The 21574-nt window shown below is 46.2% G+C and overlaps 7 protein-coding genes and 1 non-coding gene across 8 annotated transcripts; 2 read left to right on the top strand and 6 right to left on the bottom strand. All coding sequences in view use genetic code 12, as the record gives it.

The window, feature by feature from the left end:
• Nucleotides 1-1914: 1914 nt before the first annotated feature.
• On the top strand, nucleotides 1915-3612 carry CXQ87_002234 (glycogenin glucosyltransferase; the record flags this gene model as incomplete). The annotated part of the gene is made up of 1 exon (XM_025480749.1): nucleotides 1915-3612. One exon carries the CDS (start codon nucleotides 1915-1917, stop codon nucleotides 3610-3612), a length of 1698 nt encoding a protein of 565 aa, XP_025335049.1.
• Nucleotides 3613-6039: 2427 nt separating this feature from the next.
• TIF (translation initiation factor eIF4A) lies at nucleotides 6040-7230 on the top strand (the record flags this gene model as incomplete). Its single annotated transcript, XM_025480748.1, has 1 exon — nucleotides 6040-7230. The coding sequence occupies one exon, from the start codon at nucleotides 6040-6042 to the stop codon at nucleotides 7228-7230; it is 1191 nt and encodes a 396-aa protein (XP_025335048.1).
• Nucleotides 7231-8167: 937 nt separating this feature from the next.
• On the bottom strand, nucleotides 8168-10612 carry SUL2 (sulfate permease; the record flags this gene model as incomplete). The annotated part of the gene is made up of 1 exon (XM_025480747.1): nucleotides 8168-10612. The coding sequence occupies one exon, from the start codon at nucleotides 10610-10612 to the stop codon at nucleotides 8168-8170; it is 2445 nt and encodes an 814-aa protein (XP_025335047.1).
• Nucleotides 10613-11464: 852 nt separating this feature from the next.
• Nucleotides 11465-13711, bottom strand: CXQ87_002231 (putative phosphotransferase; the record flags this gene model as incomplete). Its single annotated transcript, XM_025480746.1, has 1 exon — nucleotides 11465-13711. The coding sequence occupies one exon, from the start codon at nucleotides 13709-13711 to the stop codon at nucleotides 11465-11467; it is 2247 nt and encodes a 748-aa protein (XP_025335046.1).
• A 363-nt stretch (nucleotides 13712-14074) lies between these two features.
• HFL2 (negative cofactor 2 transcription regulator complex subunit) lies at nucleotides 14075-14455 on the bottom strand (the record flags this gene model as incomplete). The annotated part of the gene is made up of 1 exon (XM_025480745.1): nucleotides 14075-14455. The coding sequence occupies one exon, from the start codon at nucleotides 14453-14455 to the stop codon at nucleotides 14075-14077; it is 381 nt and encodes a 126-aa protein (XP_025335045.1).
• Nucleotides 14456-15292: 837 nt separating this feature from the next.
• SEN2 (tRNA splicing endonuclease subunit) lies at nucleotides 15293-16375 on the bottom strand (the record flags this gene model as incomplete). Its single annotated transcript, XM_025480744.1, has 1 exon — nucleotides 15293-16375. The coding sequence occupies one exon, from the start codon at nucleotides 16373-16375 to the stop codon at nucleotides 15293-15295; it is 1083 nt and encodes a 360-aa protein (XP_025335044.1).
• Nucleotides 16376-19297: 2922 nt separating this feature from the next.
• CXQ87_002228 lies at nucleotides 19298-19368 on the bottom strand. Its single transcript has one exon. It is a non-coding gene; the product is annotated as a tRNA-His (tRNA).
• Nucleotides 19369-19799: 431 nt separating this feature from the next.
• Nucleotides 19800-21143, bottom strand: BIO32 (Bio32p; the record flags this gene model as incomplete). Its single annotated transcript, XM_025480743.1, has 1 exon — nucleotides 19800-21143. One exon carries the CDS (start codon nucleotides 21141-21143, stop codon nucleotides 19800-19802), a length of 1344 nt encoding a protein of 447 aa, XP_025335043.1.
• Between the last annotated feature and the right edge of the window lie 431 nt (nucleotides 21144-21574).

Genomic DNA, 21574 nt, shown 5'->3' with positions numbered 1-21574 from the left:
CGTCTGGTCTTACTCCCGTTAAGCACCCGCCTTTGTATATGTAATGTCATTAATCGAAGAAGAATGTAGGAGAGGTTTTTCTGAAGCAGTCTTTAATTTGAATTTACAAGAGTGCTTCATGCTTAGGACAAAATGCTGAAATAGACCGTTTTCAGATCTAGAGATTGTCAAACATCAGGTCAGGATTTGGACTTCCCAGGTTTCACTTAACACTGAAATCTTCACACTTTCATGATTTGAGATTGAAGTTATCAAGATTACTTTGATAAGTGAAGTCTGCGTATTTTGGTGGCATTTGATGGCTGCAAAATGAGCACTAGATAAGCAAGCCAGAAGCTGTCATAGATGCATAATAGCATGCCAGGGTACCTACAAATTCTATCGTAAACAGTACACAATATTACAGGTTCTCATTATTTTCTACAAGGGAAATTGTATTCTGAGTTTTGAAAAGTGCAAACATGTTAATAAGGACCTACAGGTGCTGCAATGGTGATCCAAACTGGAAGAGATGTACCACATACTTAAGCTCAAGCACAGTTTTCACAGCTAAAGGAAGCAAAATTTTCACAATCAGCAACTTCAATGAATTTCTAGAGAAATGCAATCTCACCCTCTAACTCTATTTCCCAATCTGGCCACCAGCTTCACCAATATAGCACAACTCTACAGTCGGCCCAGCACGTTTAACAGGCTTTTATCGGCTTTTGTCGGCTTTTATCGGCTTTTATCGGACTCATTCAAAACCAAACCAACCATCCAAACCTAAAAACCCCAAACTCAACCAAATCTCCCGTGACCGGTTACCCAAAAAGTCCGAAGCATTCTCAACTTTTCACCACGCCATTGTCCGTCAAAGTCCGAGATCCACCGAGCCCCTGATACCCTGAATTCAGGCTTTTCAGTTCGAAACAGAAAATTCAAAAAGATTCAAAAAGATTCCAAAATCGAAAAACGCACATCAGCCGACTCGGCCAGGGCCAGCAGTTCGCTTAATCTGGCACTTCTGCGAGGCAGGTGACTCGCCCCACGCTTAGACAAGCACCCCTAAGACCCCACGCTTTTTCTGGCAAAACGCCCAAAACAAGCCCAATTGACCAACCGCCGCCACTCGCTCGGTAAATAGCACTACTGATCTCGGAAAAGTTCAAAACATCTTTCATTCCTTCCAGATCTGTGGAGCACTGGTGAAACTGTCTCATACCACCACCACATACGCATCTGAGGCATTGACAGCAGGGCCTGGGAGATACTCCTGAAAAATTGACGTTTTCCTTATATACGTCTTGTTGACTGTCCTACCCCAAAAATCAGCCCCAGCCAGGCTCGTATATCGCTGTGTTCGATAGCCCTTTCTGCATCCGCCTACACACAGCAAGCAGACCCGTCAAACCAAGCATAACCAGCACCGGGCCAGGTGGAAAAGACGTTCTGCGGGCAGAATCCAACATCTAAGGTGACTTTCCCAGCTTTTCGGGCCACCGCATACTCGTCTGACTCTGGCATCACCCCACCGGAGAGCATCTAGCCGGCTCTCAGATAGTGATCATTAGGAAACAGAGTTCTTCTGGCATAAGCGATTGTGATAGAGGAACAAGGAGAAGAAAAAAGCTTCTTCAGCATAATCAACAAGCTCACTTGAGATAGACGACCACCACGGTAATCTCGGACCACATCCTATCAATCAAGCATTTGCATCTGCAGACCATAGTGGTTGTGACCATTAAAGCTCTACAGCCATAAGGCCAGGGATCATTACAAAGGATAGAAAACGGAATAAAAATCAAAGGCCAATACCAGAGGCCCAAAACTAAAAGCACATACTTCAGGCCAATCAATAGCTGAGGCAGACTGACCAGCCTGATTCTGAAAAACTCACCCACTCAACTCAAAAACCCTCTTCAAAGCTAAAGAATGTGGGCGGTCGCTCTGATGATCTTCCTGGAAGGCTACATTCCAGGGGCGCTTGTGCTTGGAGAACGGCTCCGGCAGCAGCGGCTTCATGGCGCCAAAAGAGTGCTTCTTATAGTGCCAGGGCGGTTTTCGCGCCGCCAGCTTGAGCTTCTTGCAGCCTTCTGGGACGAAGTAGTCCCGGTAGAACAAAGCCAGGAAACACAAAATGAAAATTGCAACGACGGCACTTTTTCCGGCTGGCGAAACGGCCACGCCGAGGCACTCGCCAAAATCGAGCTCTGGCGCTTGCCGTATGAAAAAGTGCTCTTTCTCGACGCCGATACCCTCCCGCGGGCCCCTGTGGCCGACCTTTTGGCGGTGGACTTCGCGCCAGACCAGATCGTCGCGGCCCCAGACGCCGGGTGTCCAGATACCTTCAACCTGGGCGTTTTCGTGCTACGGCCGCTGCGGGAGACCCACGAGGAATTGACCAATGAAATCAGAAAGGTCGCTTTCGGCGCGACTTTTCTCTATGACGGCGGCGACCAGGCGCTTTTGAACGCTGTGTTCAACCCAGATCCGTCGTGGCCCCAGCTTGCGCACTGGAGTGTTTCGCAGCCAGAGGTGCAGCCCCAGAGACCTCGGAGATGGGTGCAAATTCCGTACTTGTTCAACACGGCGGCAGAGCTCCAGGGCCCTGTTTTGAGCTTTTACGCTCTGGCGGCAGAAAAACGGTTTCGCCAGGACGTCGTGTGTGTGCACTTTGTCGGGCCTCGGAAACCGTGGTATGGAGGCTCTGGAGCGTATAGTGACGAATGGTGGGCAGCATGGAACGATGTGGTCTCTCGAGGCAGAAGCGTGGAATCTTTTGAAACGGCTTTTTCCTCGCTGGCAGCGAGAGTCTGCAATATGGAGAGTCTTCTCGGGGAGGTGAAGGTAGCCCAGCTTGGCTCGAACCCTGTGTTCGTGGAAATCGAGGATTCAGAGGTGGAAAATGTGCCTATCGAGCCAGAATCTGCTGCTCCTTCTGTCGCTTTCAAAGACATGTTTGAGGATTTGAACGCCGAGCTCCAGCAGAACAAGGAACAAGCAGTTGAACCTCCTGGAAACTCAGGATCCGAACTCTGTGACCCAGCCAAGTACATCGAGGCCTTTGGACCTACACCCCAGGAGGCCCTGTGGGATGCCACGAGAGAGGAACCACCGCAGGAGCCTCCCAAAAATGAGACATTTGCTGAAGACCTCAAGGCTTATCGGACCCAGTGGTCTGAAAGCCACGAAATCCAGGAACCTGCCGTAGTCGAGGAAGTCAAGGAGGCTCCTAGACCAGCTCCAGAAATCATCGAAGAACACGAAAAAGCCGTTCCCACGGTTGTGGAAGCCATCAAGGCGCTTCAATTGGAGCCTCCAGTTGAAAATCTCAGTATCTTCCATAATCAGGTGGCTGAAAGAGTGTTTGACCGGTCGGACTACGTCCCCATGCACTCGCTTTTGCAGAAGAAGGAGCCCAAAAAGGTGGAAGTGAAGCCCGAGGAGAAGATTGTTGATACGGAAAGCGAAGCTGAGGAAATTGAGGCTGAAGAAGAAGAGGCCGAGGAAGAGCCCATGGAAGTTGAGGATGATGAGGCGGTAGAGTCTCCTGAACCTGTTCGTCGTCTTGCACCAATCTTTCCTTGGGAACTCCGGCCTGCTCATGCTCCAGAACGGACCTTTGACTGATGTGTACGATGAAGATACATATTTGAAAATAAAATTCGTCATGCTAGAGTTGGTAAGTGGAGCAGTCTATTGAGGTTTTATAAAAGATTGTGAATGAGGAGGTGGAACCTTCCAAGCCTGGATTAATGGTGGTTTTGGTAGCCCATAAAAAGAAAGGACCTTGAATTCGAGCTGATGCACAGCGAGCAACTGACAAACCGATTACCAGGCCTTTCAATTTTAACCAGTTACTAAACTGAGTCAAAAGCCTTGGCTCAATTGATTGTGGCTCTGTTTTTGGTTGCTCTTAAGGCAATACGAACCAGAACAATGACCAGTCCAACTAATAGAAGCAATGTTATCAAAGTGAAGCACAGATAAAAAGGTATGGTGTCCTTGGAGTCGATCGTACCCCTGTACTGAAGCCATAAGAAGTTACTCAATGGAATGCCCACGACGACCGCCAAATCAGGCAAGAATTTGGAGCTGTCCACTTTCCTATCCATCTTTGTTGTTTTGGGGAGAGCAAAGTATATGATCAAAAACATCACAAATGAGAAAACGCAAGCGATGTCGATACCTAGTTCCGTCGAGAACACATCAAAATATTCAATCTTCAGCCCAAAAAACAAAATGGATGGCCAAGCTAAAACAAAGTAGACCTTCTTTGCCTCCAGCCCAGACAGGTGCGCAAAGATAAAGAAACTTGAACCCACTAAAGCACACATCCAATAAATGGAAAGACAGAAGGCAAGGTCTTGCAATGCATGAGATTCATGATACAACAAGAGCTTCAATGCGACAGAGCGAACAACCAAAAGAAGGTATCCCGTAAGCGTGACTGATCGTAAGGTAAACGTCAAACGAGCCAACAATAGTAATAGTACTGGACCTATGAGTGCGTTCCATGCAATGAATAGGATCTCAGGAAACAGAAGGTTGTAGCTTGGAGCGTTTTCCTGATGAGATTCAAATTGCACAACAAATAGCGCATACAAAATCATCAATGCTGTGATGGCCGCATTGATTCTCGGCTGAACGGAAGAATCTTAAGGCTCCAAGCTTTCGATATCGTTCATCGTTGGATTTAGTAAAAAAATGTGGTTTGTTGAATGGTCCAGCCGCACTTTTCGGATGACAGATATCTATGCACGCCGTGCATACATCAAACCATTGATATATAGTATAAGCGGCATAACGGGGCTTTTAGAGTGCCGCGGCAACTTTTAGACTTTTATAACGTGAAGTGATTTGGTCTGAAGTTGATCAGTAATTTGGATGAAATTAAAGTCGCATAATTAATAAGGCCCTGGGTAAATTAGTGTCAGTTCAATCAAGATCAATCGAAAGTTTCGAGTGTTTTCTCTATGAAGCCACATTTTAGGTGAATCAAAGCCTTTTCCTGAATTCTTGTTTTTCTAAAATCTTGGTGGCCATAACTTTTGACGAGATACTAAGCTGTCCTTCTTAATTTTTTGGCTCACCATTGGGTAATGCGAGGATGAACTCCACGAAGTTATCAACTGTTCCATATTAGCAAAGAAAGGAGTATTCGATCCGTCGGAGTTGAGATATGAATTCATGAACCTGAGAGCACTTCCCATAATAACATTATTAGTCGTTTAAAAAAAAGTAGCTTTATACCGAGCGCAATCGGAATACTTCTGAAGCCCTCAAGTCTGCATAACTCATTGGAAGAGTCAAAAATACATCAAGTGATGTCAGTGGCCCAACTAAAAGAGAACGTGAATTTCATGAAGGTATTATCGCATAGCCACAAATGACTTACATCGAAGCAAATTCCAGAACATTATGAGTTTGAATTATGAAAAATGGGTCGATCGTGTCCGACAGACTGGTGAGCAGGGTCGTTTAATGCGAACGAACGGCTGCAAACTTCTGCGACCCATCGATCTTCGAATATTAACAAAGATCGACCGAAAAAAACAACTTCAATCCTTCAAAGTTGTTAATTCAATACACCCCTTTTGCCTCAAGCAAAATTGCCTCCGGGATGAAACACCAATACACCCTGTCGATCCGACTTCGCCTGCTATTATAGGAAGGTGAGCGGAATCATAAACTGGATACTTCGATTCTGACTATTTGCGCTGTTTCTTCAAAATGCCATTCAATTGAGCAGATCCTATGAAAATCTAGCGTATTCAAGGACCCCGGTTTTAAATCAAGGGGCCTTTCCAGGTCACGTGATGTCTCAGCTCATCCCCTGATTTCTCCCTTCTCCGTCCTTCGGTGTTTGAAATAATTGTAGATTTACCCGATTTATGAAATCAGCTTACCTGAGTGTCCGTCAATTCTCCCATAAATTCGGTCTGACCACCTCCATGGCAGGAAGGAGGCAGCAGGGGTTACCCGGCCATGAAAAAAACTTTTTCTCACCGCACCACCAAAAAACCATTAACTCTTCCTACCACCAACTAATCCAACATGTCCAACGAGCTCCAGGAAGTCGACGCTGGCTTGATCGAGTCTAACTACGACAATGTCGTCTACTCTTTCGATGACTTGAACCTTAAGCCCGAGATCGTCAGAGGTATCTTCGGTTACGGTTACGAGTCTCCTTCTGCTATTCAGCAGAGAGCCATCTTGCCTATCACCGAGGGTAGAGATGTCCTTGCCCAGGCCCAGTCTGGTACCGGTAAGACTGCCACTTTCACCATCTCTGCTTTGCAGAACATTGACGTTAACGAAAAGGCCACCCAGGCTTTGATCTTGGCTCCAACCAGAGAGTTGGCTTTGCAGATCCAGAACGTCATCAAGCACATTGGTTTGTACTTGAAGGTTTCCGTGCACGCCTCTATCGGTGGTACCTCCATGGCTGACGACATCGAGGCTTTCAGATCTGGTGTCCAGATTGTCGTTGGTACTCCAGGTAGAGTGTTCGACATGATCGACAGAAGATACTTCAAGACCCACAGAGTCAAGATGTTCATCTTGGATGAGGCCGATGAGATGTTGTCCTCCGGTTTCAAGGAGCAGATCTACAACATCTTTAAGTTGTTGCCAGAGACCACCCAGGTTGTCCTTTTGTCTGCCACCATGCCTCAGGACGTCTTGGAGGTTACCTCTAAGTTCATGAACAACCCTGTCCGTATCTTGGTCAAGAAGGATGAGTTGACCTTGGAGGGTATCAAGCAGTACTACATCAACGTTGAGGAGGAGGAGTACAAGTTCGACTGTTTGTGTGACTTGTACGACTCTATCTCTGTCACCCAGGCTGTTATCTTCTGTAACACCAGATCTAAGGTCGAGTCCTTGATGGCCAAGTTGAAGGAGAACAACTTCACTGTTTCCGCCATCCACGCCGACTTGCCTCAGGGTGAGAGAGACACCATCATGAACGAGTTCAGATCTGGTTCCTCCAGAATCTTGATCTCCACCGACTTGTTGGCCAGAGGTATCGATGTCCAGCAGGTCTCCTTGGTCATTAACTACGACTTGCCAGCCAACAAGGAGAACTACATCCACAGAATCGGTAGAGGTGGTCGTTTCGGTAGAAAGGGTGTTGCCATCAACTTCGTCACCTCCCAGGACGTTGGTATGATGAGAGAGATTGAGAAGTTCTACTCTACCCAGATTGACGAGATGCCTGCTGACATTGGCTCTTTGTTCAGTTAAGCGGTATGTACCATACAGCGTATAGCGTGTTTACGTTTTTAATCATTGCTACAATTGAAAAATATGTTTGACAAGGTGTAGATGACCGTAAGTCCTTGAAGTAGGAGAAACCAGTAAATGAATATTTCGTTTCTTCTTCAGATAGGGTAATATTACCAATGCACACTCTTATACTCGAATCGATCATTCCACCAAGTCGATTTCTTCAAAGCCGAAGAACCTTTTGGGACTGGAAAAGTAAAAACTCTGACAGTAGAAGGGAAGTCAGTTCGTTATATTTTCAATGTCTCGAATATTTATATGCTTAAGCGTCAGATATAATAATACCAAGTATAGCAGGGACTATTAGGATTTATCGAGATTGATGAACGCCATCTTCCAATAAATGCAAAGTTCAAGAAGATATATTCTGGTAATGGCAATAAAGAATACCCAGTGTCACCTCTCTTCAAAATGTTACACAAAGAAAAGAAAAATTGAACACCGATTAGGAAAGCTTATGGTACCTGTGGCTTCCCTCGATGTGGCTTAATGATTAACATGGCTACGGTCACACTGTGGTTAATAGTCTTGCGGCGATGATCAAGTAGATCTCTTGTTGCATCATAATTACAGCGAAAGAGGCAATATCTGTGGACACTGACGAAATCATACTTATGCGTAAAGAGTAAAACCACCTACTCTCGGAAAAATACCCTACGGTTGCTAGGAACCAAAAGTAAATTCCAACTCCAGTTGTTTAAAAGAAGCAGTTTATGTGAATCTTGGTGAATGTGGCATTCCAGGCGCTTCCACACTTTATGATCCTCGTGAATGCAAAAAGACCCCCTTTAGTACTTAGAGAGGACCCTTGAATCCCTTGCATCTACGACTATATTACCGTAAAATGTATTGACCCAATTAGCTAAAATAAATGCGAGAAATAAATAAGTATGCTCTAGACATAGTCGGGAATCTCTAAATGAATAAATGGAGTATTCGTGCCCACAGCAGGGTAGTATAGGCTGTTCTCAATGTCATCCTCTTGTGTAGCAATATTAACATATGTTCTCTCACTGACCAACTCGTTGTCACCGTAGGAGCCAAAACCAGCTTGGACCAATCCTCTTCTGACCCATGGCGAGTTGATACCGCTAAAGTGGAACTCCACTTCTCTGTCGGCGTAGTTATTAAGCGCCTTACGGATATCCACAAGCGCCTGGATGGCTGTAGCGTCAATCGATGGAACGCAGGAGAAGTCAAAGTGGATAATTCTCAAGATTGGTCTGGTGTCATCCTCAAGGTGAGTTTCGATCCTGCTGCCAAACTTCTCTTTCCAGAATGGCAATCTCCATGTCAATGGACCAGGATCGTTCCATGGTCTGTCACCAGGGTGGGCGTAGAGTCTAGGGTTGCCTCTTCTGGTAAGTCTCTTGGCCTCATCAGCAACACGGTCAACCTGTTCAGAAGCATTAGGGTAGGCAAAGGCCTCAACAGGACGGAAGACAATAACGCCAGGAGGTGGAGGAACAACTTGAACTTCCTTGTTGGTGTTGTACTGGCTCAATGGGACCCATCTGGTGTGGAACTTGATGTTAGGGTTCAGGGTTATGAGTTCACCGGCAGTAGGAACGATCTTTTCACCAGCGTCAGCCTTGAACTTCTTGACACCAGTGGACTGGTAGGAGGTGTTGGACAAGACGTTCTGGATCTCGACGTCAGAGTCGGTGGAGGAAATGGAGGAGGTCTCCTTGAAGTTGATGGTTGGGTTCACCACCTCGGCCACCTTGATCTTACCCAAGAACTGGCCCTGAGGTTTGGTCACTCTGAACAAAAGAATAGCAGCAGAAGCAGCAATGGCAAAGTAGATACCGTTCTCAATGGACGAGAAGACAGTGATAATCACAGCAATGAGGAACAAACCACAGTCCAATGGAGCAATCTTCCAGAGGTTCCAGGTGGCTCTCCAGTGAGAAATCAAATCGGAAACAGCGTGGATAATGACAGCGGAAAGCGTGGCCTTAGGAATGTAAAAGAAAGCGTCGGTCAAGCAGTACAATGCAAGAAGCACCACACATCCTGTGAAAATACCAGCAAGAGGAGTCCTGACACCACACTTGGCCTTCAAGGCGGATCTGGAGAAAGAACCAGTGGCTGGGTAGGCATTGAAAAAGGTACCAATCAAGTTGTTGACACCAATGGCAATAAGCTCCTGGTCAGGAACAATCTTGTAGTCGTTGATTCTGCCGAAAGACTTGGAGATGGCAATGTGCTCCAAAAGAAGAATAATGGTCGAAACGGGAATCTCAGAAGCCATGTCGTTGATGATTCCGTCTGGAACAGTCATCACACCGACATGTCTAAGACCAGAAGGCACCACACCAATAGTCTTGATGGTTCCCTTGAACTGCTTCTTAGTACCGTCGAAACGAGTAAGTTCTGGGTGCACAACACCCCAGGAAATGGCAGTGGCCACGATAAGCACAATGGCATTTCTCAACTGCTGAGTGTAGAAAAACCACGGCTTGTAACGAGGCCAGCGCTTCATACCATATTCAGTGAGGAATTTCCAGACGTACAAGATGAACAAAGGCACAAGACCAAAAGCAGCGTTCACATTCGAGTCTGGAAGATGCTTGAGTGTGCCGATCACCACATTGCACGAACTCTCTCTGGTGTTGACTGCCGAGCCGTAACCCATCAAAGCAGGCACCTGGCCCACAATAATGTTGAAGGCAGAACCGGACATAAAGCCCATGACAGCGGGAAGCGAGATGAACTCAAGAATGAAACCAATACGAATAATACCAATACCAGCAGCGATACCACCACAAATCAACGATAGGAAAGTGGCAATCTCGGGAGCACTGTACTTGTCACCAACGTGATCCTGGACCTTGGCAATAACCTTACCAACTTGCAAAGACATCACAGCAACAGGACCGATAGACACATCCTTGGAAGTAGCGAAAAACGAGTAGATAAAAACACCGACGAAGGAAGAGTACAAACCGTACTCAGCAGGAAGACCAGCCAACTGAGCATACGACATACTCTGGGGCACCAACACCACACCGACAGTGATACCAGCAACAAGGTCACCGTACAACCACTTACCGTTGTAATGAAGAATCCACTGGGCAATAGGGAAAAGCGTTTTGAAGTAGTGCTTCACCTTTTTGCCGGGATGCAGCACAAGATGCTTACCGTAGTCGACAACATTGGGGTCCTTCTCAAAGTATTCAGGCACCACAACGCTGCTGTCGTATGGGTCTTGGATGGGCTGGTGTTCTCTCTGGAATTCATGACTCTGAACCCTCAGGGCTCTTGAAGAATCGTATCTCTGCACCTCTGGGACGTTAGAAACAGCATCCTCCATAGAGAATCTGTCTTGGAGCGTCATGGCAGGGGAATAAAGGCTTCTTGGAGTCTTGAAAAATGGCTGCGAAAAAGGTCCAAGAAACGGCTATTATATATAATGCAAAGATTTTTCACGGCAAGGATGAAATATATGCTGGGCGGACAATCTGCCTAACCTAATTAAAACTAATGCAGATGCGGGAACAAAAGACGTCGTGCCTTCAGGCGTGTGCTTGGTGTGGTTGTGGCAACATTTTTATATATATGGGTATTAGCATCCACAGTTTGGTGATGTCACGTGTTCTCGGTTTCCCGTCGCCCCTACTACGCAGTTTTGCTAGGTGACTCGCTACAATGGCTAATTCGACCCCGCTGATTTCAAAAATATTATTAAATCTAAGAAAAGTTGACTTCCTGGGCGTCAATCTCCACTATACCTTGCACTGCCATAGTAAGCAATTGCTGCGGATTATCTCATCTGGTCACGTGCGTTGTTGCAATGCAAGTGCCATCTGCAGCGGAAAAAAGAAGATTACTAAAAGCGCATTTCAAGCATTTCTTTTGAAACGTCGATTCGTGATACATTCAGCGTATTCATGTAGGTGCACTTAAACAATTATGCCAATGGACCACAGCTGCTTCGAATCGACGCAGGGCGAGATATTTAGGAAAACTTAGGCGAATACTACGGCTGAAATGTGGACGCCTGTCTGTTGATGTCACTGAATGTTGTAAGCACATTTTTTTCACTGTGCGTGCGATCGATCAGCTTATCACGTCAGGCCTCCACAATTCAAAATTACATGGGGTAGAGGGCGGGTTAATCAGCCCTTCCTTCCCGGGAAAGTGCTCGTTTGCTCTTCATGTACATTCGTCTCTATTCGACGCCACCTCCTTAGTTGGAAGCTTCAAGATCGTCCACCAACTTTCTGTACTCTTGCTGCTTGTAGCACTGATCCAAGAATACCTTGTACTTGCACGCCAACAAGCGGCGGTCAGGCTGGTCCTCCTTGTGAGGCATCACAACCTTACCTGGTCCAGTAAGCCTCTCCATAGTCTGCCACAAGCGGTCGCCTGGGTTGGTAGACTTGGCAGGGGCACTTTCCTTCTTTTTGGCGTCAGTCAAGCTTGTCAATGGTCTGAACTCGCTCTTGGCCTTAGCTGCCAAGCCCTTGGACACCTTCTGGGAGGTGTTCAGCTTCGAACCGAAGGACAAGGTCTGCTCGTCCTCAGAGTCACTGCCTGAGAGTGAGGCGGCACGGCCAGACTTGGGCGACTTGGGTGGGGCGCCCTGGTTGAAGTAATCTTGTGGCTCCTCGCCCACGGTGCTCATCTGCATTGGGTGACCACCGTAACCAATCAGGCCCAAGTTAGTATGAGACGCAGTTGCAGAGGGGGCGGTGTAAGGAGAGCCCACTGGCGAGCTGCCGTCCTTGTTTTGTGCGTTCTTCAAGTCGGTCTGCGACTTGGCCAAAGAATTTCTTCTAGCACGGCCGCCGCTATGAATGTGCTCCTCGACAGCCTCGTGAGCAGCGACAGCACCCAACAAGGCGGATCCAAAGACAACAGCAGCATCGATGTATCTTGGGATAATGATTGGCAAGCCTGTACAGTCAGCGAGCAATCTCATCAACAAACCATTACGGCACTGACCGCCACTCATGTAGACGCACTTAATTTGGTGTCCGCCCTTCTCCATCTCTTCGATAATCTGTCTAGTCTGCTGAGCAATGAACTCACAGGCGCCAAAGTACTGAACGGCCAAATCCTTGACAGAAGAGTCCATCGACTGTCCAATGATACTGGCACGCATGTTAGGATCAGCAATTGGCGATCTGTTACCGTGGAAATCACCATAGAAGAAGATGTGCTTGGCCAATGCCACCACGGAACGGGACTTGGTCTCCTCAACCATGTTCTCCAACACCAAGTTCAAGTAGTCAAACTTGGACAAGTTAGAGGCGTCGGCCAAGTGAACCAACTCACCGTGAGCTGGGTGAGTCGACAAGACATGGGCCAAAAGAGCACCAGTACAAGACTGTCCACCCTCAGCAAGCCAGTAGCCTGGGGCCATAACGTCTCTGTATGGACCCCACACACCTTTAACGAAGCAAGGCTCCTTGGTCATGGAAACATGGCATGTGGATGTACCAGCAACAGCAGCGATACGGCCACAAGCGGTGTCCATAGAACCGTTGGAGTCCTGAGACAAGTCTGGGTGTGTTGGAAGGTCAACCTTAGCTGCAACTGTACCGACCCAGCCGGCGTAAGCATCAATGACACCACTTCCCACGATGGTCTCGGTGGTCAAGCCCAATTCCTCGGCGGACTTGGCAGTAAGCTTACCGACAGTGTCACCGGCACTCAAGAAAGTACCGTTTTTGCCAGGAACACCACCCAACTTCTGGAAGTCGTTCGCAGCCAATTCTGGCAACTGGACGCCCTCCAAAAACTCCTTGGACCAACCAGTCTCGGAGCCATCAACGCCAATTGGCACGAAACCCTGCTTACACACAGTAGAGTTGAATGAACGAGCCTCAGAGCCGGTAGCCTTGTGGGTCAAGTAATCAGCCAAATCGTAGAACTTCAAGTCGTCCAAACCGTTTGGTCTGTTGTGCTTCAACCACTTAATCTTTGGCAACTCCATCTCGATGGACATTTGACCGCCCACATACTTGAGGGCCTTATCGCCGGTGGCATTGATTTCATTAGTCTCATCGGGAGCACGGTGGTCCATCCACAAGATGATGTTGGTCTTGTCATCGGTGAAATCAGGACCGACAGCAACTGGGGTATCCTTGGACTCGGAAACAGCCACAAGGGAACAAGTGGCGTCGAAACCAATTCCGAACACTTCGGAGCCATCGACACCGGAGTCACGAAGAACGCTCTTCACACAGAAGCAAATGGCGTTCCAGATTTCCGTGGAGTTTTGGGTAATGTGGTTTCTCTTCAATTCGTGACGAGTAATGGCTCTCTCACAAAGACCCAAAATCAAACCGTTGGTATCGATGATACATGCTCTGGCGGAACCAGTACCCACATCTACACCCACAAAGTAAACGTCGGGCTGGGGCTGGTTGTTCAACTGGTGAGTGTTAAAGAAAGAAGACTTTCTAGAAGACAAGCTGGTGTGTGACATGTTGTAAACCATACTCGAATAGTTGGAATAGATGAAAGTGGAGTTCAATGGAACGTAATGCCCCTTTATAAGGTTGCTGGCGCATTGTGCAGTCCATGGTAGGTGGAAAGTCCAAGTGGGGCGAATGATCCGATACCAACGCGGGGCCGAAAAAATTCCCGTTTTGGCAACTTCCCCCGAATTTCATGGAAACTCCAAAGCAATAGATGACCTGCCCACGCAACCTCAGCTGGAGCTTCCTCAGAAGGGTCCCGCCCGAGCCGCGCCATGACGTACTAAGCAAGTCCTGAACTGCGGAGAGATCAGGTGAGAGGGGCCGTGTGCTGTATCACGTGCGTCACGTGCATCACGTGCGCGATCACGTTACTTCAGCTGGTACTTCAGCACCGCATCCACCAAAAAATCAAACTGCTCGGTGTTTTCCACAGCAGCTCTAACGTGGGACGCAGCTATACGACGGACACCCGACGACTTGGCTTCACTGATGGCAGCCTCCACCAAGTTGGCCATGAAAATCTCCAATGCACGACCCACAACAATCGGCGTGGCCTGAGCAACTTTGCCTATCTCTTCGTCAGACTGCATGATTTTCTTTATTCTGGCAGCAGGAAAGTGTGTTTTGATTTTGTCAAACGAGGCCAATATCGTGTCCTCTGGGATTTTGCCATCTTCCGTTTTGGGAGCAACGGGCGCCTGCTCCTCCTTCTCGTCGGGAGGATTGATCAACGAACTAATGTCAGCCATTTAATGTGTTTTTGGGTAAGTTAGAAAAAGGGCTTTCTCTGCATAGAAGGAGGGTAAATCTGGCGGAATGGAGCGTACTTAAATACCCGCGCTGGCGACCGATGCCACCGCCCTCTGCGCAGGACCCCTTCCAGCCCCTGTCTTTTCTTCGTCTACCCACATCTCTGTCCTCTGCCTTCTTTCTGAAAATGATTTTAGAATTTTTTTAAAAGTGCGAGATCCGCTTTATTTATATTTCTTTCTGTTATTTCTTTTTCGCTTACAAGCGGTGTTTACAGCATCGGCTGCGGCGCACCTCGCTCCAAGCAGGTCTTGTTGTGATGAGCTCCCCTCCATCTAAGCCGTTCACTGGCCATTTCCGATACTGCTTTTATGTTGCTACTTTAATTAAAAAGATGTTTGCAAAGGGAAAGTGATGTCATTTTTGCTTTTCTGTTTTGTCATGTGCCCTTAAAAGCCTTTTTTTGAGATTTCAAAATAGTTGCGATGCCCAGTGGATACTGGTCCATTTCGCAGCCAATGTGTGGTTGTCAACACAAAATAAGCATTCATACATCGAGTAGAAAAATGACTTTTTTCTCGGGTCAAGAAGAATAATAGGTGAAGTTTTCGAACATGCTTTACTTCAAAAATTGCTAGGTTGCTTTCCCATTGTACTGTTGAGGATTTGTGTAACAGAGGTATGTGAATGCCTCAAACTCATCTCTAGAATACTGCTGAACAAGCATAGTCAAGTAGCTGCACAACTATAGCCAAAACTATTGCTATATATAATTCAAACCATTTCAGCCTACATCTCGATACCTCATATTTCATTACTCTATAATTATCCTTTCATTATTCCCTAGTCCTGCTAGGGCTCCAGCGGCGATACACCATTTCACTGATTCTGTAAAGCTGCAAAAGATCCATGACCTTTTGTCTTGGAGACTTCTTCCCTTCCCAAACCTCGCTCACCTGCTCCAAAGTGGGCATTTCCACATAAGCAAAAATAAGTGTCTTTTTCACACCTCCAATAACCCTCGCTACAGCCATTGTGTCCTCCCACAGTCTTGATTCGTCTGCTGCCAGAATGAGAATTCCAAATTCAGCATGATGGAATGGAGGGCCCCTTTTGTAGAGGAGATACTCACATCCAAACTTGATGCCACTGCGTACACACCAGCCTAGACTTCGGTAGTGGTGGTAGACGACGTATCTTTGTAAAAAGGCCAGAAGACGATGAACGAACAGCTCCTGACTGTGGTCAAGGTCTGCAATGCTTCGAAGAAGCTCAATGTCATTGAGAACAGACTTCTCGGTCAGTACCTCACCAGCTTCCAATGCAAACGCCAAAAAGAAAGCTTCAACAGGATCAAGCTGCAGAAACTCCAAATCAGCTAAGTCTTCCGACCCGGCGGTTTCTTCATTATCCTTAAACGTCAATGCCTCCGTGTTCACCTCTTCCATCTTCACCTTCAACTCCTCCATTTTCTGCATTTCCTCCAAAGAAAGCTCTCGTTTCCGCTGCTCCGCCTCGAGTCTCTGAAACTGTGCCCTCAACTCCTTGAACTCTCTTCTCTTACGTCTCCTTTCGCTGGTGACAGCCTCGCTGGACTTGAGTTGACCCAGAACTCTAGCACCAAAAGTAGGTTCCAGTCGAGAAAGAGTCCCTTTACCGAAAAAGCCATTATTCCACGCCCGACGCATATCGCCTTCACTCCGAAGAGCAAAAACCCCTGGATCCTCCAAAGAGATCCTCATTTTAGGTGCTCGAGGAGGTGAGGTGAAGTACAAAGTGGCTATACGAATCCAGAGCCAGAGCCACGAGATACCGTTGGTCACATTGACCAATGGGAGCTCGCCGCGTGTATCTACGGAAAGCTCCACAGGGAGCGGGTTACGGTGGATTTGGTTGAGTTCCTTGCGGTTTCTCTTCATCTAATGTTAGTGATGTTTTTTTGGAATAAACGCCTCAGATACCGTAGTAGTCTATTTGTGGCTCACAGCGTGACCTTCGAGCAACACGATGTTGTTTTGTCATCTTCGGCGGAAATTGGTAACATACTTCAAGCTAGTGTAGTAGTCATGATGAGTGAACTTTTTTTTTTTCTGGTGAGCCTTATACCTCTGTGCGGGTAACACTGAGAAGAAGCTAGGGTAGGATACAGGGTAGACGGTGAATATGTGGAACGTATTTTTGTAGGAGACAATTTTTTTGCTTTTACGTTGTTTCGATATCTTTCGATACGTTGCTATCAGATTTGTTTTTGAAGAATTTCACTTCTGTGAATTAGCCAGGGCACTAGATGCTCAATACTGCGAAAGACAGTTGGTCCGGTTCAGTATAAACCCTCTTTGAACATGGCTTGAAAATTTAAATTTGAAATGATCCAGTTTGCTCAAAAGTGCGGTATTTTTTTGTATTAATGGACCTGGTCTAATTGTATGGCTTGTGGTTCGTACTGGCATGGAATAAACTATCAACAAACTTTCATCAATTCAAACTCCTTTTCTCTTCAAATGTTGTTTCAAAAAATTCCTCCTTATACGGTGGTGGCATTGTAGATTTGATCATTTCGTCGTAGTCGCCCTCAACAAGAAGCTCTTTTGACAAAACGATAGACTGTTCAGGGGAAAAAAATGAGCCTGCTTGTAACTCAATTATCATGATATTGTGTCTCTGAACAGCTGTGGTCACGACGGTAGGATTTAATTTTGGAATAACTACTCGACTCACGTCCCTCGAGAGCGGTTTTCTTTGGAATAGGTTAGAATAACCGCCCCATTCAATCTTGTAGTATCGCCTGTCAAGTAACTGATGTGTCTTAAACTCAGTGTACCACTGCTGTCCTTTCACCCTGTGTGTTGCCTCCACTATCTTTATTGAGACCTTTCTGATCATCAACAACGGCCGTAAAATTGCCTCTCGGTCGAATACCCGAAAATCCTTCAACGACTCGCCGGACTTTAATGTATGATTTTCGATCCCTGATATACGATGCTCGGACAGAGATTGTCCCATTACTCTCTGATAGTCATAAGGTGGTTTTAGTTTCGGAGCGGTAAGAGGGATAGTCAAATCACCAGAGTGAATGGCATACTTTCCTTCTTTATAGACTATTGCTTCGGAGTAGTCAATAGGTGTCGATTCCCTGACGTCAATGTCCTCTTTGCAACGTACCGGATCAAACCTGGATGAAACGATTGTCACAACACCAAAAATGCCTTTTGTGCTTGCGGTTGCAGAAGTATGGGAAACTTGTGCATCACCATCGATTGATTTTACCTTCCTGTCCACCAACGATCGAAACTCCTGTGCACCAAGTGTAGAAAGTGGAAGCTTTTGAAGAAAAAGAAATTCCCTAACATTCTTCAAGTCGAACTTTTCACTCCTTACCACTGGGACAATGATATTGGTGGCAACAGTGAAGGTTGAGGTGCACTTATTTCGACAACCAAAGGTAACCTTGAACTTAAGAGCATAACTTCTTGTACAGTTCTTGGATACAAAAGTGGGCCCAAGGTTTGGAAGGCTGCAATTGAAGTGGTCAAGGATGCTGAAGGTTGGGCTATGATACTCAGCATATGGCGCTTTATAAGCGGAGCTTCCGTAGTTTACATAATAAAACTGCCTTTCTCTCATTTCTGTTTGTAGCCCAAACCCTCCTTCAAGTGGCACCTTACAACTTGTATGCTCAACGATTAAAGCACGAAGCAGTTTGATATAAACATTCAGCATACATCTGCACCACGATGGCTGGAATTGAGTAAACGTGAGGGAAAATCGTTGACTGAGTCTTTCTTTAGGCCTTACCATGAAACAATCATTAGCCAATGAATCAAAGTCATGCTTCATAAATGTAAGCGTTAACCTGCCTTGAATGGTTGAATCGCCTCGTTGATGGCGTAATTGCTTTGAATGTATCGTGTTGACCATATGCATTTGGGAAGGGAAGGAGTCGTTAACTTTGGTGCTAGGAGAAAAATAGACCTGCTCATTCCCGGTAGTGAAGCAAGTTCCTGAACGGTGTACAACAAACTCTTGAGGCTTTGGGTTTGGCGTTTCGTAATTAGAAAAGTAAATCCTACTGTTACCGTCGTTGAGGTTAGGGCACGAACCCATGATGTCGATTCCTTCCTCATTTCTAACTTGCTCTAGATAAGAGTCGTTCTCCTTGCTGCCGTCAAGAGTGGGAACATCTTTCAATCGAAGAGATGTCAAGTTCCACTTAGCTGAATTTATTTTGATTGAGGTGGTGTCGTGTGAAATGTATGTTGAATCGAAAATCGATTTGGAGATGAGCTGATCAACGGTATCTTGATTTTCGTTCTTTTCAATGAAGTGAAGAATTTGAGTCGACATTAGTATTTCGTCTCGAGCCAATTTACGAAGGTGTGAAAGGTAAGTATATAGATGAATGTTGCCAGCCTTTGAGTATTTTATGGCATTTAAAATATTCTTGAATAGGATTTTCCCTGCGTGACCTTTTAAATTAGCTTGTGCTTGGGCGAATCAAATCTTTATGGTGCTACAATTCCTACGAATATTTGCCTAATGCTTTATTGATCGGCAATGAATAAGTCGGTGGTGTCATGTAAACCACCAGTTACATCTCTGGGAATAATTAATGGTAAGGTGGAGGAAGAGTGGAAAAAACATCTTGAAAATATACTTGCATGACCAACACATCTGGCTTTGACTTGGAATTGTTTGAACGGCAAGACTTTCCTGTTTCTTGGTTGTCCCATTAGAAGAGAACTTCCTCTGGAAAGAAGGCTAGAGAAGTGCAACCATTCAAAAGCTGTAAAGAGATTCTCTTCAAGAATGTAAAAAAGTAAGAGTTCGAATTCCAAAAAAATTGCCGGCCCAGGAATCGAACCTGGGTCTGTTCGGCCACAACGAACTGTACTGACCACTATACTAGACCGGCTATCTTAGGAAATGGTGCATACGCTTTAAATATATTCATGCTTTTTGAAGAAATTAAGTAAGTCTGGGATATGCATAGTTTACTTCAATCATTAAACTATAGATTGTGAGAGTCTCAGCGTTTTACCTTGGCTTAGAGACTCTCTGGCTTGAGAAGTTCTTTGAGAGGAGAGTCGCGTTCCCCGGGTTCACTCAGCTTCTGTTGATAACACATTAAGGGGTTTACTATGTAGGTCTTAAAACTATATAGGTTTTGTTGGAAAGAATTCATTCTTTCTGGCGTCCTCTTAATATAATAATCGTTAAAAAAAAAAAAAAAAAATGGATAGCTGCGGAGTTACAGCAATTTGAAGTTCTCACTCCTACATACACCATCAAATGGCTGCAAAATCTACCCTTGGTTCTATCATAATCCATTCCTTACAAAATTACTTAAAGCTCTCCTGCTGCACGCAAATCATCCTCAATCTCCTTCACAGCCTGAATTAACATCTCAGCAATGTAGTTTGCATCCTTCTCAGTGATGATATAAGAAGGTGCCACAGTGATATGGTCACCTTGACCGTTTCCAGCGGTTCCTCCAAGTCCCATACTGGTCATTCCATTGGAAAAAAGCTTAGCGGTGGTCTTAACGCCCACAGTCAATTTAGCAGGGAAGGGCTCCTTCGTCTTCTTATTCTTCACAAGCTCAAGAGACCAAAAACCTCCAAGACCACGAACATCACCAACGATTTCGGTAGTTTTAGCCAACTCCTTGAGTCTTTCACCCATCTTGTTGCCGTTTTCAAACACATTCTTTCTCAAGCCCAACCTGTCGATTTTCTTCTGCACAGCCAAGGCAACACGGCAATTGAAAGCGTGCTGGTGATAGGTCTGACCACCAGGAATGTAGTTGGATCCCTCCACAAAAGCCTGTCTCACCTTCGGGGAAACCAAAAGACCAGCCACACTCACGTATCCACTTCCCAAGGTTTTTCCAATCAGCTGAAGATCTGGACCGTCAAAATCTGGCCAGGACTCCCAGCAATTGAGCCCGCCAGTAGCACAAGCACGACCTGTTCCACACATCACCTCGTCAAGCCAGAAGAGAATATCGTACTTGTCACAGATCTTGCGGACTCCCTGGAGGTATCCTGGAATGGAAGGAGAAGTTCCGTAAGTGGAGCCGGTAAGCGTCTCACACATGAAAGCCCCGATTTTCTTCGGTCCAACCTCCAAGATCTTATCCTCGAGCTCTTTCAAAAGACGCTCACAGTACATCTCCATAGTCTCACCTTCTTTTAATTCCCTGTAAGGGTACACACACGAGACCTTGGGCACTTGCTCGGCAGGCAAGGTAATGGCTCTGAAGCTGTCCTTTCTGTTTGACTCACTGAGTGAAAGAGCACCAATGGTGAAACCATGGTAGGACTGTTTTCTGGAGATGAAGACGGTCTTTTGTGGCTGACCACGCTCAAGCCAGTACTGCCTAACGGTCTTCATGCCGTTTTCGTTTGACTCAGATCCAGAACAAGTGAAAAGCGCCGCTGCAAAAGCTCCATTGGGTGACTTATCGATGTAGAACTTGGCCAACTCTTCAGCCCAGTAGTTGGTCATGTAACCCAAGTAAGAGTAGGAACACTCCTTAGCGGCCTTGGCCATTTCCTCCTCGATCTCCTCATCACCAAAACCCAAAGCTGCCACTGCAGCACCTCCCATAGCATCAAACACCTCCCTGCGTTTATGAGTAGCAGGGTCCTCAACAGTGAGGATGTTGCCTTTGCCTCCCACCACCATGGGGAGTGCTCGCTGACTTTTGAAGAGAAGAGATAAGAAGAAGCTGTCATTGATGAAGAAAAAAAAGTGGGAATCGATCCCGTATTTATACTTTATGGCCCTCCACAAATGGCTGCAAAATACGTCCCAACACAGAAATAAGCGCGCCACGGAAACGGCCTCCATATCCACCAGTCCTCTATGGAACCACTCTCCATAGAGTCTGGCCTCTATACTAGCCTAGGGCGGGCCTCGTGGTCCTCCTTGCTCTTTTTATAAAAAGTTTGAACTTGATGTTTTGGATTTGGTGATTTTTGTGCTTGTGTAGTGGACTAAGTCATTCTGTGTCTGAGTCACCGGGGCCAATGAAATAGTATGAACAACCACTGTTACTACTACTTTTTGAAAAAAAAAAGGCTCATATCAAGGGGCTAGTTCTATAGAGTCCGTCA

The sequence above is a fragment of the Candidozyma duobushaemuli genome, assembly GCF_002926085.2.
Source record: "Candidozyma duobushaemuli strain B09383 chromosome Unknown B_B09383, whole genome shotgun sequence".
Taxonomy (NCBI): Eukaryota; Fungi; Ascomycota; class Pichiomycetes; order Serinales; family Metschnikowiaceae; genus Candidozyma; species Candidozyma duobushaemuli.
The sequence above is the reverse complement of the archived record's forward strand: the minus strand, read 5'-3'. Positions and strand labels throughout refer to the sequence as shown.